This window comes from Emericellopsis cladophorae, assembly GCF_022114955.1.
Source record: "Emericellopsis cladophorae strain MUM 19.33 chromosome Unknown NODE_4_length_1054762_cov_117_872525, whole genome shotgun sequence".
NCBI lineage: Eukaryota > Fungi > Ascomycota > Sordariomycetes > Hypocreales > Bionectriaceae > Emericellopsis > Emericellopsis cladophorae.
In genome coordinates this window covers 234,904-253,433 of record NW_026250929.1, presented here as the reverse complement: position 1 = coordinate 253,433, position 18,530 = coordinate 234,904, and the positions used below count along the sequence as shown (strand labels likewise).

The following is an 18,530-nucleotide window of genomic DNA, read 5'->3' as shown; positions in this document are numbered from 1 at the left end:
GCGGAATATTGCTAAATATCCAAAGGTCAACAGAAATGTCGCGAAATAGCAAAGCCAGTCCCAAGTCCCTAAGGATGGCGAGAGGGCGAGAGTTCCCATCTTCCCTTCCACAGTTACTGCACGGAGTATGTAACCTTCGAGTGGCTATGGAGTGAGTGGAGCCTGTTGCTGGATTTTTTGATAGCCGAGCAGCTACTCCGATTTGGCTCGGCACTTTGTTGGTCGTTGTCCAGCTCATCGCCTGAACTTACTGCAAACCTGCCCGTAAAGGTTCTCGCGAGATCTGGGGTTGCCAGCGGGCACAGCCGGATATAACGGCAGCAGCCTCGTGCGAACTGCGAAACGAAGGAGAAAAGCGCGTGGTGTCGACGGCAGAACCCCAGATACGTGGTTTACCGACGTCGGAATGCCATCTACAGCACCGTACGTACTTGCGTGGACCGAAGTGCCTTGGAGCCCCGCCGCTCTTGGCTTGAGCGACTTGCGTTCGTTCTACCATACTAACAGACGTGGCAGCATACGATGAATAGCGCGAGTCTGACGCCTGTTGAAACAAGACTTGAAGACCATTGACACCATCTGCAGGGCCTGTTATGGCCCTTTTTCGTGCTGCTGATGAATAAGTGTGACAACAGTCCTGGGCTAGTAACAAGGGCACTATCACGCTGGGTGATAAGTAAATGCTTCAGTCGCTATGTCCTATACTTACACGACCGTTCAGTATAGTACTAGAAGGATACCACCCTGCGTGAAACGACCTACTCTCCTCTCGCATTGTCTTGTCTATCGTAGACTTGGTGGTTGCGGGAGGACAAGGTCCACAGAGAGCGCAGGCTCCCAGAAAGGCGATCTCTAGACTAGAAAGTCATGCGTCACCTAGCATGCAGTCGAGGCAAGTCACCTAGTCTAATCATGAGATTTGGGTTGATAGTAGTGACTGGCGTCACAGCCTCTCAGCTGCATAGTCAGCCGAGCCCATCTCATGAAGACGAAGACTCCGTTCAGTGTCTGTGTTTGTACTGTAGTCCAAGTGAATCCATATACACGTAACCTGCATCTTCGAGTCCCCGGGTCGAATGAGATGATCGAGCGGACTGAGCCGAGCCTGAAAAATAGGGCGACAACGCAAACCCGAAAAGTCCTGCGCTATGAGTGGTGTCGATTCGAATCGAGAACTTCACGAAGCCAACAGCCGGGTCGGAGCAAGGCCGACAAGCAGGGCCCCCGTTGCCGACAAAGTGATGACGCCCGAAATCAAGTGTACAAATCGTGAGGGCACACCAGCACGGTGCAAGAGGCACTGAACATGTTTCTTTCGTCCGGACAATCGAGGTCTGCGCTCTAATTGGCTGTCCACAAGGCCCGTCTAGATATCGAATCTTCGAGTGGCCGTCCCGGTAGGTAGACATCCTGGTCATCGGAAAGGGGTATACTCAGGGGACTTAAAGCCTCAGGGGCGTACCGACACTCGCAACGCCCAGGCCCGATATTGTACACACGTGAGACTGATGCGGTAGTCTTTTGAAAGTCTCCTGCCAATCGGGCAAAAGACCTGCCACTGAAGGCATACGCCTTGGGCCTCTCGACCCAACAAATGAGACACTAGTGTGTAAATGACATTATAGTGTTTCTGGACTTGTGTGTGCTCCCCTGTTCTCGTTTCCTATGGGATCGTGTATCAAGCCCATAGCTTCGAGTCCCTCTCTTCAGCTCGGCATGATGCAGGAAGGGGCCTGTGCGGCAGCGCCTGTCATTGTGCCTTGTCGATTGCATGTGGGATTTGACAAGCGCAGCGTAGACCGGGTACAAGGTTGACTCAACAGGGACCGCTTGCCTGTCGCGATCTGTTTTTGTTTTGGCACGTCGGCAAGTAACAGATCGTTGGGTCTCGTCCTATGCATTTGTCCAGGTAACCCATAGCCATGCTGGAGGGCATGCAGTTCTCCGTGGACATTTCGGAGGAGGCTGGCCCAATGTTCCTGCGACTGGGAAGTTGTAAAAGGACCTCCAAGCTGTCTCTTTATCCCCACCAAGAGCTTGCTTCAGGATCGCAAGCAAACAGAGGGGCTCAACACGGAGATTCATGGAGCGCTCATAATCTTCTCCTAACTCGGCCCAGGTGCGTCTGGCCAAAGCAGAGAGCAGATCATTTTGTTCCACACTACCTCCCCAACGCAAAGACTTCTGTCCGTTCCGTTGAATGAGTGGCCTGCGAAATGATTGACCTGACAAAGTCTTCGGGTGGTCTGTCTCGTCCTAGGCCAAGTAAGCGACACCCTTTGAACTTCCCCAGTCACGTAGCAATGGACGAACACGGCGTACTGGTCAACACAAGAAACTGTTGCTGAGCACCCATTGGGGAACGAAGCTCACTCGTGTGCTGAGTGAGATAACCAGAAAGCCTCCATGTCAATGTATCCGTAGCTTTGAGCGAGTCATCCAACCCCCACGCGGGAGACTTTCCAACGCCACCCACCCACGGAGTCAGCTGTGTGCATCCCATTCCGTCGCGATATAATTTGTTGTCCCGTATAGGCAGGTCGGTCAACCGTCTTTCTCGTCTGACACGTTTCTAGAAACCTGGTTGGTCTTAGCACGTGTCTAATGTAACAGGTCCTCTGTCCAAGATGACGGCAGGTTGACCATCAATGGAACCCGAGGCTCTTCTTGTTGACGACATGGTGAGTCCCGTCGTATATTGCGGCGGTAGCCGTCGAGTACCACATCGCGGAGGTTCAATCGTCAGCGGAGTGACGGATTTCAGCAAGCGCTGACTTCGCTCACTGCACGTGATCTCTGCGAAGCAAAGTACACGAGCGAGTAAGAACCGACCCAAAGTCCGAAGCGCAATGTAAGCTGCCGCCAAGGTGACTGACTGAAGCTGGGGTTATCGTGGGGCCAACAAGTCTGGGTCTAACTATTTGACAGCGGGCAGGTCTTGGAAGTCGCTTGATCAAGACATCAACTGGTCCGGCAGCTGGTCCGGGGCTGGAGAGGCGTCCGCGCTACTTTGTACACACGACCACTGGACTGTCGATAGCTGATGTGGCTGCATCGGTGTCGCTGGACTTCATAGGCTGCTCCTCCGGGCGAGGGCGCCATGTATGCGGCCAATGATGCCACAACGTATCGCATTGAGGCTCAACCACGTACATCAGCCATCTCAGCCGAGTCTTGGCCACTGACGACGTCCAATGGCAAAGATCGATCTTGCGCTTGACATTTGCGCTATGGACTCACCCTGTCCAGTTGTCAAACTTCTCCTCCTGAGTGACTTTCTTGTTGTACTGAATCGCCGAAGGTGAGTTTCCCCACCATTTATTTGTGGATAGGGATGAGCCGAGACGACTAGGCTAGAGCTGTGAGCTTCACCGACCGGGTTTAGCCATGTGCATATACGCGGGCTGTGGATGCTGGCCTCCAGTCGGCGTCGCGACGACTCGTGTTTTCATGGGCCATCACAAATCGTCTGCATTGGGCCATGAGCAAGTGAAAATTTCCAGACTTCAGGGCGCAGCAAGACGACGATCCGACGGCTGTGCGCTCCCATCTCGTGTGAGGTGGAACTGGGGCCGAGTCGGCAGCTTCTCGAGGGTCCGCAGCGACGTGTACACGAATTGTCGCTCTGGGCCTCTGGAAGCCTGGCTTGCGACAGCAATTGTGGCGCGAGCAGGCATATTGCCTCGATTTGTATTTACGCAGCGACTCCTCGCAAGAGCAAGCCAGTGAGTGGATACGTAGATTAGCGGACGACAGGGGCACTTTGGACCATGGTTGTTGTTGACCTGGAAAAGTCGCAAGCCATGAGGCGTCGTGTGCGAACACAAGCTACATCGCATAGCATTGCATGACATGGCATGGCAGGGCATGACTGACATTGTCGTCACAGAGGGTGTGCAGGTCTGATGCGAGATGGTGCAGAGGATCTGGTGAGGTGACGTGCGGCAAATGCGCCTTGGGTGGTCTGTCATGTTCTGCACTTTGTGAGCTACTCACTGACTTCTCGAGAAGAGAAGAGAGACAATTGTTGAAGCTGCCCGCGTTGATGGACCCATAGCATTGGATGGAATTCTTGGGCGACATGGCCTCTGCTGCCGTTATTGGCTGGCGAAACCAAGCTCTCTTGGCACCCGTGGAAGGATCCATCCAATGCTGCGGCAGGCTTTTGCCGCCAAGGGACCTACAGAACAGCCAGCGCAGAACGTAGCAATACCTAAGGTTTTACAGAGTAGCTGGCAATGACAGCTCAGGGAAAGAGCGACATGGACCCCGCCACGCACTGTCGAGCCACTAGAGTTTCTTCTGCTTGCAGGTGTATTTGCAGCCAGATCGCGCCGTGATTGGCTCGTCCCGCTGGACACGCACTGTCGAGCGGGCCCGGCGGGACCACTCGAGGCTGCCTGATCCCCTACTGACCCTTCTATACGCACTATCCGTAGATAGGTACAGGTCGCTAGGTTCCAGCCCAGTCTGGTCCAGTCGCCGTTGCTGGTTCCGGGACGGCCATTTCCCACCACCACATTCTCTCGTTACTTGCCCATCCTGGCTGGCAAAGTACCTCTCTCCCTACTTACTAGTACCCAGCCTCTACCCCCCCTTACATTGGCGGGTGCTGCGTGAGTTCGTTTGCTGCTTGCTTAGTCCCGTTCTGCCTCCTCCTCCTCCTCCATCATCATCATCATCGTTGCTGTCTACTAAACTCTTTTGCACCGCCGAGGTTAAGATATTTTGTTCGGTTGGGGACTGTTCGCAACAACCATCAATCGACCAAGTCAGCCAGCTTGCCAGCCAGCTGCCCCCTCGTCTGTCAAGCATTCCATCTTAACCAGGACCGACCCTTTCGTGCAGTTTCCTGTCACGTATACGTCGATTCCAAAGCTACAGTGTCGCTGTGCCCGGCTCGCTCTCGGAGTACCATCTCACGTCCGCCTACGCCTGCGTCGCTTGACTTGTTGATCCATCCCGACCTCAACCGCTCCCTCTCAACCGCCCACGATGGCGGGACGAATGGTGCTCTACAAGCTCGTAGTCCTCGGGGACGGTGGCGTTGGCAAGACAGCCTTAACAATCCAGTTGTGTATGCAGCACTTCATTGAGACCGTGAGTTCACCTGGAAAGCTCCCCCACCGCCAAGGGTCGGAAGAGGTCTTGCCCAGCGGCCCCTCCCCTTTCTGCGCTTCGGCCAATTGGTGGCCTGTGACAATGGCGAACCCGGGCTAATTAACTGTGCTTCCATTCTAGTATGATCCGACAATCGAAGACTCGTACCGGAAGCAGGTCGTAATCGACGGACAATCATGTATGCTCGAAGTACTGGACACGGCAGGGCAAGAGGAGTACACGGCGCTCCGAGACCAGTGGATTCGCGACGGTGAGGGCTTCGTCCTGGTCTACAGCATCTCGTCACGGTCGTCATTTGGGCGCATCAAGCGCTTCCATCACCAAATCCAGCGCGTCAAGGAATCCGTCGCCTCGTCTCCGTCATACCCTGGCTCACCCTTGGCTGTCGCCAGCCCTGGCTCAGGTGCGCCTCCACCGATCATGCTCGTGGGCAACAAAAGCGACAGGGTGACAGAGCGAGAGGTGTCCACGCAGGAGGGTCATGCGCTGGCCCGTGAGCTTGGGTGCGAGTTTGTCGAGGCCTCTGCCAAAAACTGCATAAATGTGGAGAAGGCTTTCTACGACGTCGTCCGGATCATCCGTCGACTGCGACAGCAGTCGTCGCGTCCCTCTGGTGCCTCAGGTCGTGGCCCAAAATCGGGCAGTGGCAGCGGCGGCGGCGCGCGTGGCGAACCCAAACGCGGAAAGAAGGACAAGCTCAAGTGTGTACTATTATGAGCGGTCCAAAGCTCGACTGTTGCACTATCGGGCGCTGCCCCCCCCCTCCCCCCCTCCTTCTTCTTTGAAGACGACTGATTAGCTTGGGATGTCGTTGGCGAATGGCGCAAGGTCAAAAGAAGCATTTCAGGGCGCTTATTCATTTTCACGACGAATTATTTAACGAAGCATCAAAACAATACCGCGACAGACGTCAACCAACAATCCCTCCCCTACTTCCTCGCCGAAATCTCGACGCTCAAAGCGTCCTACTGTCACCTTTGGCCGATAAATTCGCACAGAGACTGTCTGTACATATCACACTTGGATGGGCTTCTCTTTCACCTATACCGAATCTTACACATTCAGAGTGGTCGTTGAGCACATATTTGCGGCCATTTCATGACAATTTACTGCTTGCCGGACTCGGGAGGATCGATGAATCACTATGTTGGCGACTGAATACGATATCCCGGGACATGGATTTGTTGCACTAATGAATTAAAGACATGACCACATTATTTAGCATCTTAAATAGGCAACGGCTGCTATCGGCGACTCCTGGCACTAGATCATGGCAAGCCGACTGTCCTGTCTTGATGCGGTTTTTTATCACAAGAAATTACTACCATCATATCATCCCCTGATGTCTTCAGGTGCAGTTGAGACGATTTGGAAGGAGGGGAGATAAATGTGTATATGTACCCACATGGATCACCATGTTCACACCCGAATAGCGACCGTTCATCAAAGCTCAACACTGTGTTTCGCCCTCTTGCACGACAATGTTTCTTGTACTATTCTGCTTTCTTTATCAGGATGGCCGGGGCTCTGCGATGAGCGCGCACCATCACCGACTTGGAGGCTAGCGTTGGTGCTACGGCTGAGGGGTTCGATAAGCTGGCGGGTGGTCGTGGGCTGGGATCCCCTATCTTACCCGCGCCCTAGTGTCGCCAGTCTCGCTACCGACTTTTCCAAAGAACCGGCGTTGTTTGTGGCATTGACCGGTGGTTGCGCCATGTCGTGCCGTGGGGGAACTGATTGGGGCATGTTAGAGAGTGCCAATTAGCAGATACTTTGCCGGCCGAGGAGGAGGAGGAGGCCCATCACCTCCCACCCCCGAGACCCCCGTCGTCTAATCCTCAACTGCTTTCTTTCAAAAAGGCCTGTCTACGTGCTTTCGTCTTTATCTCAGAGAAGACGTGCGGCAGGAGGGATAAAGATATGTGGCTTGGTCTTCCAAATCACAGCCGGCGGTATGCTTTCCGAATGGGGATTTATGCCAGCCTCCAGCCTTCTCCCACGCTTGCCGTATCAATACTAACGTGACATCGGATTGATAAAGTATTACTCACTTGCCCCTCTTACGCCGACGGCAATTTTGCAGGGCTTCTCTATGGAGACATGTGTTTCTTCGTGCAGAAGCTGGCCAGGCCTGTCAGTGTTTCCCTGAAACGGGGTTAAACCACGTTTTCGCCGTTTGCGCGTCTCTCCCGGTGCCATGGATGGTGGGCATGGTCAATGTCCGGTGGTCATTGCGTCGCCAGTCTGCCCTGGGGTCTTGCCAAGGAGCGATCACGCTAGCTTCAGAGCGGGCAGGGCTTCTCCCTCTGCCTTTTTGTGATATCTGATGGACAGTCTTGTTGATGCCCAATTTCCGAGCTCCAACCTCCTGCAGAAAAATCCGCTCACGGGGTCCCCGAGCGTTCGCCTTGGAGAGGGACCGACCATCCTGGTGGTCCGTAGATTTCTGGGAACCCTGTCAAGGATTGTCGAACTGTTAAGACCCCCGACGGCATCCCTGGACCGGGAAATGTGTGCGAGCCGTTGAGGACGCCATCGCGGCACGGGTCTTCATCGGCATCCAGCGGGTGTCCAATGTTTTCCTCGTGCGCCAGCGGTACTCGAGCGGTGGTGCACTTCCGCATCCTGTCAGATTGATGGCTAGGAACCAGGGCGGAACTCGTGGACTGTGGCTTTGCTGCCTCTGGTCTCGGGGTATGGTCGCAGAGTATGGGCAGCCATGCTGGCGGGACGGATGGCTTGTTGAAGAGAAACTTGTTGCTTCGATTAACTAGACCTTTCGTACGGCTCCGTACGGAGTTTGATAGGCATGACTCCAACGAGGTGCGTACTCATCTGGCAGGCTATTGAGGCACTTTTGAAAGAGCCTTCTCATGATCATCTGCTGCCCATTGCGCTTCGAGAGGCAGCTGCACAAGTGGCATCTGGCCTTGGACTCTCGAGGCTCTGGAGAATAGCATCTTTCAGCAACGCGCAGTACAAGTTAATGAGTACAAACTGCTATAAGAATTTCGGTGTGTCTCCAGGGCCGACATCCAGTCGCTATCTCACCGTGGCCTCTTACATGTAGGCAAGTAGCCCCACGAGTCTGAAAGGAAGGGCGACAGGCTACCAAAAGCTGCCTGCACCTGCCAGCCAGGCACGCTTGGGCAAGTGTATCGGTTACTGACGTAGCTTCAATGGGTGGGAATTATTTTGTTGTGAGAACAGCCCGGCTGTTCGAGGCCATACAGCCAGAGTACTACGCTGTACGTGATGTCAAGACGGGCCCATGCCATTAAGCAAATGGACTTGGATATGACATCCGCGTCTCTTGGAACTGCGTGTCTCTCTGATGTCCTATGAGAAGAGACTAAATGTACCGTATCGCTGGTGGTAATGAAAACTTTGTGTCCAGTGCGAGCGAGTCTATCAGCAGTAGCATGATGGGAATACCCATGTTGTCTGACCCTCTCTCCCTTCCTTGAACACTCCAGGATAGCTTCAAATACTACGAGAGATATTGCCACATCGCAATATCACACATGGACCCATCAGAGAGAAGGCGCGGAAGCATCTCGCGCGAATGTGAATGTTAAGCGGACGATCAGAGGACGAACGAGTTTTGATGTTAGGATCGTACGGAGACAATGGAGGACCAGGTTGAATCATTTGAAGCAATAGAGAATGTCCGAGGGATTGTAGAATCTCAATGCATTCCCGATTTCAATACTCTTTCAGCTACTGGTGCTCGAGTGACATCTTCAAAAGTGAAGCAGGACTTCAGGTGATAGAGGCACTCAAATGGTTGGCATATCGCTCATTTAGACCTCAACTCAAGCCGGAGTCACGAGGGGCATACGTAGTCTTCTAGTTGTATGCAGTGATGGTATCGCTGACAAGAAACAACACGAATGTCATTCATTGTGCGAGGACACTACATATAGAAACGTTCCGACGTCCGAACCAAGACAATTTGTACCTGTGCGAGCACAACCCTCGCTCTCCCGCAGGATCAAGTTCTCGCTTGCCATTACTTCCCTATCGTATATCTGGACGAGAAGAACGTAGGGTCCTGTGTGAGCCTAACATCAATCAGGACTAAGAATCAGTAGCCGGGGGTTCTGCCGTAGGTGGTCAAAGACGTGACCGGGAATAGGGCTTTCTCGGAGTGCGGAACACGCATCTGTAATGACTATCAACTACATGAGCACTGTGACGGGTTTGCCTATCCAGGCGTACTCTATGTTTCGTATTGTTCGCGATGCACATATACAGATGTGAGGGCGAAAGGGATCGGCCAGTCGTCTCTATTCAAGAAGGGGAGCAAAGTATAGCTGCTATCCAAACATCACAGTCCATCATTCCGATCCAATCGGCAAGCTTGCCAAAGACGCCGAGCCCATGTAGAAAAATGATAAAAATCCCGGAGATAAGTTCGAAGAAAAACATGCTAGACCTCAACGAGGCCTGGCCGTCTATAGAAGACACGAAGTGCAAAAAGTGTCCAAAATGCGCGAAGTCCGTCCTTCACTTGGTCGCGTGCTCGTCGCCAAAGGGGCTGCTGCCTCGTTCTATCGACGCAGGTTTCGATTCACGGTCGGGCCTATCTCCGTCGTCCTCCATGACAGCCCCTAGCTTGGGTGCGTTGGCCTTGGGTTCGGGAGTGCTCACCTCCTCTGGAGGATCGACGAAGGGGGAGCCATTGATGGATAGCGCAGGAGGTGTAACAGCAGGCGTGGTGGCCTCAGATCCTGCCCCTTTGCCTTCAGACGTCGAAGTCGCTCGACTCGAAGCGTCGGACTTGGCAGGTATCTCGACCTTCTTGAGACCTCCGACCTTGACGACCTGGGCGCGGGTCTGCGTGGCTGTGTTCAAGAACGTGGAGCCCACACTGAAGGTGCTCGCACCACTCTTTGGCCTTCCGTTGCCGAACTTTTCGAAATCAATGTTGGGCACTGGAGGTGTGATTCCGCCGCTCCCGCTGGTTCCCATGGACTTAACACTGACCATGGTTGGCTTCGCACGCAGGCCTGTCGACGCCGGAGTCATCACCTGTGCCTGCTTGCCGTAAATTGTGGAGGCGATGCTAGAGCGAGGGGCGTAGGATGTGCGTGTAGCATAAGATGTACGGTCCGAGTAGCCAGACAGACCAGAGTATGTCGAGTCGCGGAGGTCACCCGGCACGAAGAAGTGCTGATCGTTGTTGTCGCCATCGCCGTCGTTTGCAGAGTGCTGCATAGGGATCGGTGGGACTGGAGGCACGAGGACGCCCGAGGAGGCAGGGTTCGCTCGGTTCGTGACTCCGGGAATGTATGCGATTTGAATAATGTTTGAAGCTCGAGTCAACACTGTGGACGCAATAGAGTGAACGGTGTGCGTTGACGAGCGGCGGGCATGTCTGGACTCGTTGTCCTTCTCTGAATCTTGCGGTGCGGTGCTTCCGTGATATTGCGAATGGCGAGCTATGTCCTCAGCCCTACGGGGCTTGATGAGATATCTCCAAGCCAGGTATGTTAGGACTGTGATGAGAACAATGCCTCCAACAACGCCTCCCACGATGGCCCCGATGTTTGGACCCCCAGAACTGTTATCCGAGTTGTCGCCTTCGCTGGGTTCGGCGCTTGCCGCTACGCATCGCGCTTGTGAGCACTCTGTGCAATCGGAAGGAATGGTGAACTGGCACTCTGTGCCCTCAGAACAGTTGGGACATTCGAGGTCCGAGGTGGCATCGCACTTGACACATCCACCTGCACGAGGGATGAGTTTCATGACTGCCCCAATTAGCATCCAAATTCCCGGCCAGGTTCGATAACATAACCCACCTGCTTCAAGCTCTGTCAAGTCCCTAGCATACACGAAACCCAGGTGGCTTTCCATCGTGCGCGACTGATACTTTGTGAATGGCGGCGGCAGTGGGATGTATCAATCGATGTGGGGTGTTCTCTGAGGTCGGTGATGCTTGACGCTCGTCGTGGGCTTTGAGTCTGGGAGCGCCCAGCAACAAGGATGTTTGGTAGGTCTTTGGTGATTGGAAGCGCTCGTTTCAAAGCAATAGTGCGGCGTCGTAAGAGATAGAAAGAGTGGTGTTTTGTCAAATGGAAAACGAGTGTAAATGGAGACTAGCTCAAGCAGAAAAGGATAGGTGAGAATGCGATTTCAGATCATTGAAGCAGACGACATAACCAGCCAGGGCAATTGTCGAGGGTATTGATATTGCGACGAGAGGCGATGATGGGGTTGCGAAAGTCGTTGTCGATGGAGGTTGGATGAAGATGAAAGTGGAGGAGCGGTACCAAGCAGCGAGGAGAGACAGAATCAACGCGGAAGACGGACGGAGACAGAAGCAGGGGACGTGGTTGGGTGTGAAAGGACTGTGCTGCAGGAAGAGGCGCGGAGGAGGGCAGCCGGCAGCTGCTGGAACCTGCGCTGAAAGAGGGTGGTGGAGGAGGACTGGAGTCTGGATCCTCTGCGACAGATGGAGCGCACCTTAGATGACAGGGGAATGTGCCCGCTAAAGCGAATCTAGGCTAGCGAATCAGGGCAAGCGGAGCACAGTGTGTTTCTTTTCTGATGCCGTGAGAAGTTCAGCTCGTGGGGCCAGTGAGCTTGCTTTTGGGTGTTGTTGGCGGCCTCACTAGACCAGAGAGGGTAATGATGGGTGGGTCCGTGCTGACGGCAGTGCCAGGAACAGCCTGCAGCAAGCCGTGTCAATACTGCGATGCAAGCCTAGCGCACTGTGGTGCTGCAGGACGAATGCCCCTTTTCGTGGATCCCTCCGTTCAAAGCTTCGACGAGACGGGCGAGTCGCCCCCGAATTAATGCACTTGTCGGTATGAGGCCAGAGACGGCGCCGCAAAGAATCTTCTCACGCGGTTCTTGTGAACACGCAATACACGCAAGCGAACGGCGTCGAAGAGGCTGGATATCACGCGTTAACGTTCCTTCCCGATGCGGGGATTGTTAATTTGCGCCGGCATCAAATCAGCGTCCGACACAAGCCACCTGCACACTTGCGACTGAATGGGCAAGTACTATCCGTGCTCCGTACAGGCAATAAAGCAAAAGATGGCTTGATGGTACGAACCTCGTGCATTTTCATGACAGCCATTACCCGTACGGTTATTGTGATCGAAGAGCTGCACAATCTTTCCGACAATCGCTGAACGCTGTAATAAACTTGCCCATTTCAAGCGGTGTGTCCGAACGCGCGTCCTGGCATCCAAGGCAAGGCCCCAACCAGCCAGCCATATATGTACATAGGGCCTGCCTGTTTACAATCGAACGCGGCGCAACAAAAAGTCTTATTTGTCGCGCCTCATCGCGGATAAGGTCGTGGTCACTGTGAAAGCACCCTCGCGTCCGGATGCTCGCCTCCATTCCAGTTACGCTCGGTGAACATGTTTCGACCTGGCGCAACGAGACCAGTGTCTACGTGGTCCAGCACGGGCCAGATCGCACCGCCGAGCTCTGGACGATACTCGAGATCGCCCGCAGAATGCTTCAATTGGGCTTGAGTGTTCCGTTTGAGGTTTGAACTCTGGAACGCAGTCCAGTGAGTCAAGTCGCCGCCTCTACCCTTCCCACCTGACCTGGGATTGGTGAGGATCAAAGGGCTTTGCGCGCACTCAATTCCAAACAAATCATGCCGTCTTCCGCTGCCTTCTTGTACGACACATCGGTGCCGTACATACGCAAGGTAATCAGCACCAAAGATGTGCGCTCTTCTAACGAACGGCAGTAAGTACATTGTTGTGCAAACGACACTTTTCTCCGGAACAGTACTTAACACCACACATACTCGTTGAAGTGGCAGCCTTACTATTACAGTAGAGCACCTCGCTAATTATAGCAGTGCGACCAGAGACATTTCGAAATGTGTTTTTAGGAATTTCCAGGTCGATATTTGCTCCTGCACCGCCTCACCAGTATGTACGTACGTATCTCGACACTGCCAGCCCCAGATGTCGCCTAATCCCGAAGTTCTATTTTTGGCAACCTCAGTCGGCAGCCCACAAAGAGAGCTCATTCAGGCCTCCCTACGGAGTAGAGCGAGCCCATGGGCCGACGAAGTAAACACAAATGGCAGAAAAGAAGAGACACAGCCCAGCTTGTCGAGCACTGTCTACCCAGTACGTGCAGTAGCTCAACTTGACACGGAAGCAAAGCGAACAATGATCGTGAAAGCTCAGCCCTGTCACCAGTTATCAGTCGTTAAACTGCCTGCAAGCTGACTGCGTGCCTTTGCAGAACTTGTCGGCGCCACAATCAGGATGTCAGCAGTGGTGGAGCTCCTTGTCATCTCTGTTGGCAAGCATAAACAGCTTGACTGCAAATGACAGCATCAGCGTAGGGGCATTGATGACATTGACGACCATGTTCATGTCGACCTGTCTGTCTTGAGGAGCCGCAACTGGCGTACGTACGTACCGAGAAATAATAGTAGTCGCGTTGGCCTGATTAGATCCACTCGATCTTATTTGGCGGCTTCTGTGAGGGTCACACGAGGTCCTCATAACTCGTAGCTTGAGAACAAAGGGTTTTCGTAGTGCAGATCATTATCAAGGTCGTCGAAATACGAAGCAACCTCGCTAACCGTAAGGTACGTGCCTACCTAAGGTACGCAGGCAGAGGCTGCCAGTGGCAGAGGCTGCCTTAGACGAAAAAAAGAGCCTAAGCTGAGCATGGACGGGGTGAGAGTTCAGGGGTTGACCGGTGGTGGCTCAGCCAGCGTTAGCGTCAGACTGAGCCAGCGACTGGATGACAGCCAGCAGCCCCAGCCACTAGCAGGTCACAGCGTGGACCCCTTACGGATGCCCTCGCTGAAACAGCTGGGAAAACATTTCGAGACGGTAATCCCCAAAATCACTTTCCCTCCTTCATCATCCTGCTCATCTCCTTAAGGGGATCATTATCGCCGTGACATCTCCTTCCTGGTTTCGATTGATTAGTTTGCTTTTGGTTTTCGCAAGAATCATTGGCTTGGGTCCGACGCCCCAGTACTACAACCTTTACGCGTTGTTAGGTCCCAGGTTTAGAGCTCACCTTTTGACTTTGCACCAAGTCCGCGGCCGTTCGCTGCCTTGCCTTACTCTACGACAAAGGCAGTTCGGAGTATATTGAACACAATAGTGTCGTACCATGGCGTACAACGGCCAGGGGCAAGGCCATGAATATGGCGGTGCAGGCGGCCACCCAATGCAGGACATGCCAACCGGCAGCACTGTATGCCCTAATGCAATCCTGTATCTTGAACCAACGGCTAACGAGTGCAGTATCACCTTCCTCCCCAGGAACAAGAGGAAGACGCTGGCCGCTACCTTCTCCATGAGCCCCCAGCCCACGGATACGACCAGGACCGTCTAGGTGCCGCGACGCCTCCTGATCGACCTGTCTCGGCTTACAGTCTCACCGAGTCGTATGCGCCCAACGCTGCGCAGATCCCACAGCAGGGACAAGACTACGCCGACAATGGCTACGGGCAATATGGCATGGATCCTAGCGGCTGGAACACTCCTCGTCCCATGTCTACAGTCGACGATGACGACGAGGACAGCTGGATGCAGCGACAACAGCAACCCAACCAGATGGGTTCGCGCAGTGGTCTGAAGCGTTTCAATACCAGGAAGATCAAGCTTGTCCAGGGCTCCGTCCTGAGTATCGACTACCCCGTTCCAAGTGCTATCAAGAATGCGGTGCAACCCCAATACCGCGACGTCGAGGGTGGCAACGAGGAATTCTTGAAGATGCGCTACACAGCCGCTACGTGTGACCCGAACGACTTCACCCTCAAGAACGGTTACGATTTGCGCCCTCGCATGTACAACCGACACACCGAGCTGCTCATCGCCATCACCTACTATAACGAGGACAAGGTACTGCTGGCCAGAACCCTGCACGGTGTGATGCAGAATATCCGCGACATTGTGAACCTTAAGAAGTCGACCTTCTGGAACAAGGGTGGCCCTGCCTGGCAGAAGATTGTTGTGTGCCTTGTCTTTGATGGTATCGACAAGGCCGACAAGAACGCCTTGGACGTTCTGGCCACTGTTGGTATCTACCAAGATGGCGTGATCAAGAGGAGTGTCGATGGCAAGGATACTGCCGCCCACATCTTCGAGTACACAAGTCAGCTTTCCGTGACGCCCAACCAGCAACTAATCCGGCCGACGGATGACGGCCCCAACAACTTGCCCCCCGTCCAGTTCATCTTCTGCTTGAAGCAGAAGAACACCAAGAAGATCAACTCTCATCGCTGGCTTTTCAACGCGTTTGGCCGTATCTTGAACCCTGAAGTCTGCCTGCTGTTAGATGCCGGTACCAAGCCCAGCCCTCGCTCCTTGCTCGCGTTATGGGAGGGCTTCTACAACGACAAGGATCTTGGTGGTGCTTGCGGTGAAATCCATGCTATGCTTGGGTAAGTTCTCCGCGCTTGTTACAGTCTGCCACAGGGTTGAAGGAGAACTGCTAACCATACCATGCGGGCAGTAAATCAGGGAAAAAGCTGCTCAACCCTCTGGTAGCCATCCAGAACTTCGAGTACAAGATCTCCAATATTCTCGACAAGCCACTGGAAAGTTCTTTCGGTTACGTCTCTGTGTTGCCTGGTGCTTTCTCAGCATATCGCTTCCGCGCTATTATGGGACGCCCCCTCGAGCAATACTTCCACGGTGATCACACCTTGTCTAAGGTACTCGGTAAGAAGGGTATCGACGGTATGAACATCTTCAAGAAGAATATGTTCTTGGCGGAAGATCGAATCTTATGTTTCGAGCTTGTCGCTAAAGCTGGCCAGAAGTGGCACCTAAGCTACATCAAGGCCGCAAAAGGTGAAACGGATGTGCCTGAGGGTGCTGCCGAGTTCATCAGTCAGCGTCGTCGTTGGCTGAACGGTTCGTTTGCCGCTACTCTGTACTCGCTGATGCACTTTGGACGCATGTACAAGAGTGGCCACAACCTGGTTCGCATGTTCTTCCTCCACATTCAGCTGGTCTACAGCTTTCTCAACACGCTCTTCGCCTGGTTCTCGCTTGCGTCTTACTATCTGACCACCACTGTCATCATGGACCTGGTCGGCAACCCAACGATCCCCTCATCCAACAGCAGCGAAAACCACGGTTGGCCGTTTGGTGATACCGTCACGCCCTATTTCAACGCCTTCCTCAAGTACCTGTACCTGGCCTTCGTCATCCTGCAATTCATCCTCGCCTTGGGTAACCGCCCCAAGGGTTCGCGCTTCACGTACATTGGCTCCTTCATGGTCTTCGGAATCGTCCAGCTCTACGTCATCATCCTTTCCTTCTACCTGGTCGTCAACGCTTTCGTTAAGAAGCCCATTGGTGAACAGATCTCATTGGACTCTGGCGAGGACTTTGTGCGCAGTTTTTTCTCGGGGTCAGGCGCTGCCGGTGTTATCATCATTGCGCTGATCACAATCTACGGCCTCAACTTCATCGCCTCATTCATGTACCTCGACCCTTGGCACATGTTCCACTCGTTCCCCCAGTACCTAGTCCTCATGTCGACGTACATCAACATTCTCATGATTTACGCCTTCAACAACTGGCACGATGTGTCCTGGGGTACGAAGGGCTCTGACAAGGCCGAGGCCTTGCCTGCCGCTACCGTGACCAAGGGGGAGAAGGACGAGAAGGTGGTGGAGGAAATCGAGAAGGAGCAAGAGGACATTGACAGTCAGTTCGAGCAAACCGTCAGACGTGCCCTGGCTCCCTTCAAGGAGTTCGAGGAAGTCGAGAAGGCCGACGTTGAGGACTCCTACAAGTCCTTCCGAACAGGTCTGGTCGTCACCTGGCTGTTCTCCAACATTCTGCTTGCGATTGTCATCACCAGCGACAACTTTGACTCGATGGGCATCGGAGTAAGTATCCCGTTCCGGAGCACCGCAGACACGGTAACTAACCACGGAAACAGGAGAGCACCTCGGACCGCACCGCCGCCTACTTCAGATTCCTGTTGTACTCGACTGCCGTGCTGTCACTCATCCGTTTCATCGGTTTCCTTTGGTTCTTGGGTAAGACTGGTCTCATGTGCTGCTTCGCACGCAGGTGAGCTCGTCACTTTGTATGGAAAGGAGCATGCATTTGGGAGGCAAAAGACACCATCTGCTCTGGGTGTCGCGGTGTACAGATCTACAAGATATTCGGCCTTTTCTCATGTACCTCAACTTTGTAATGTTTCTATTCGGGTGTTGAGTGTACGACTTTGGGAAAGCTTCAGGCCGCGGAATTGCTGTGAAACATTTCAATCAACATGTTATGTAATGGTCTTTAATTTTTACTTAATGCGGCTGTCTTCATCATATTTGTTCAGTCGCTTCTCCTGGGCACGTGGAGGAACTGGATGGAAGATCCTCGGCGGCATTTGGCCTTATCTTATCGTCAATCAGCTTGAGCTCCAGTCTCCCGTAGAACCGCTTACGTGAACGACCACTCGAGGTAGCAAACGGCCTAGAAGAGAGTGGTCAGAGACCGACCTCCTTCAACCATCCACGAAAATTTCGATAATCCTGATAGCAGTTCAGTCTGGTCGTCATCATTCGCATCCTGCCCTCTACAGCGACGCCGCCCTACGAAGACTGAGCCGCCCCGCGTGGCACCCCGCCATCACAATGTTGAAGATCTGGTCAATGGTCAGTGTTTCCGAGGGCTCCAGACAATTAAATGGCTAACCCTTTCTACAGAAAAAGGAGCAGAAGGATGCCGAAAACGCCGAAGGTCATGCCAGTGGGGGCAAGAAGAAGAAGATCACAGCCGCCCAACTGCGCGTGCAAAAAGGTACAGTCGGCTGGTCCACGTGCGGCTCATCAGGACGGTGTCTTACAAGCGTACCAGATCTCTCGGAGCTGTCTCTCGGCGATACCATGAAGACCGACTTTCCCGACCCCGACGATATACTGAACTTTGTCCTCACGATCGAGCCGGACGAGGGAATGTACAAAGGCGGGCGGTTCACGTTCGACTTCAACATCAACCAGAACTTTCCCCACGACCCGCCCAAGGTGCGGTGCCGCGAGAAGATCTACCACCCCAACATCGACCTGGAGGGCAAGGTGTGTCTGAACATTCTGCGGGAAGATTGGAAGCCCGTTCTGAACCTGAACGCGGTCATTGTGGGCATGCAGGTGAGCCGCCACAGGAGGCTGCAAGTAGATGTGTCAAGCTGATGGCGAGAACAGTTCCTATTCCTCGAACCGAATGCTTCCGACCCGCTGAACAAGGAAGCAGCGGAGGACTTGAGAAATAACAGGGACGGGTTCCGACGTAACGTGAGGAGTGCCATGGCCGGTAGCTCCGTCAAGGGTATCGCATACGATCGTGTCTTGTCCTGAACGTCGAGTATGTGAAGGGAAAGGAGAGAAGCGTATAGCATATTTGGGAGTCAACGACTTGGCCAACTCGTGTCCATCGACG

At 53.7% G+C, this 18,530-nt stretch overlaps 3 protein-coding genes across 3 annotated transcripts; 2 read left to right on the top strand and 1 right to left on the bottom strand.

The window, feature by feature from the left end:
• Positions 1-4,995: 4,995 nt before the first annotated feature.
• Positions 4,996-5,838, top strand: J7T54_006441 (GTPase; the record flags this gene model as incomplete). The annotated part of the gene is made up of 2 exons (XM_051502873.1): positions 4,996-5,100; positions 5,242-5,838. The coding sequence occupies 2 exons, from the start codon at positions 4,996-4,998 to the stop codon at positions 5,836-5,838; spliced, it is 702 nt and encodes a 233-aa protein (XP_051365252.1).
• Positions 5,839-9,630: 3,792 nt separating this feature from the next.
• J7T54_006440 (uncharacterized protein) lies at positions 9,631-10,980 on the bottom strand (the record flags this gene model as incomplete). The annotated part of the gene is made up of 2 exons (XM_051502872.1): positions 9,631-10,874; positions 10,926-10,980. 2 exons carry the CDS (start codon positions 10,978-10,980, stop codon positions 9,631-9,633), a joined length of 1,299 nt encoding a protein of 432 aa, XP_051365251.1.
• Positions 10,981-14,298: 3,318 nt separating this feature from the next.
• On the top strand, positions 14,299-18,448 carry J7T54_006439 (uncharacterized protein; the record flags this gene model as incomplete). Its single annotated transcript, XM_051502871.1, has 8 exons — positions 14,299-14,325; positions 14,376-15,517; positions 15,589-16,978; positions 17,032-17,165; positions 17,677-17,749; positions 17,801-17,894; positions 17,952-18,241; positions 18,296-18,448. 8 exons carry the CDS (start codon positions 14,299-14,301, stop codon positions 18,446-18,448), a joined length of 3,303 nt encoding a protein of 1,100 aa, XP_051365250.1.
• Between the last annotated feature and the right edge of the window lie 82 nt (positions 18,449-18,530).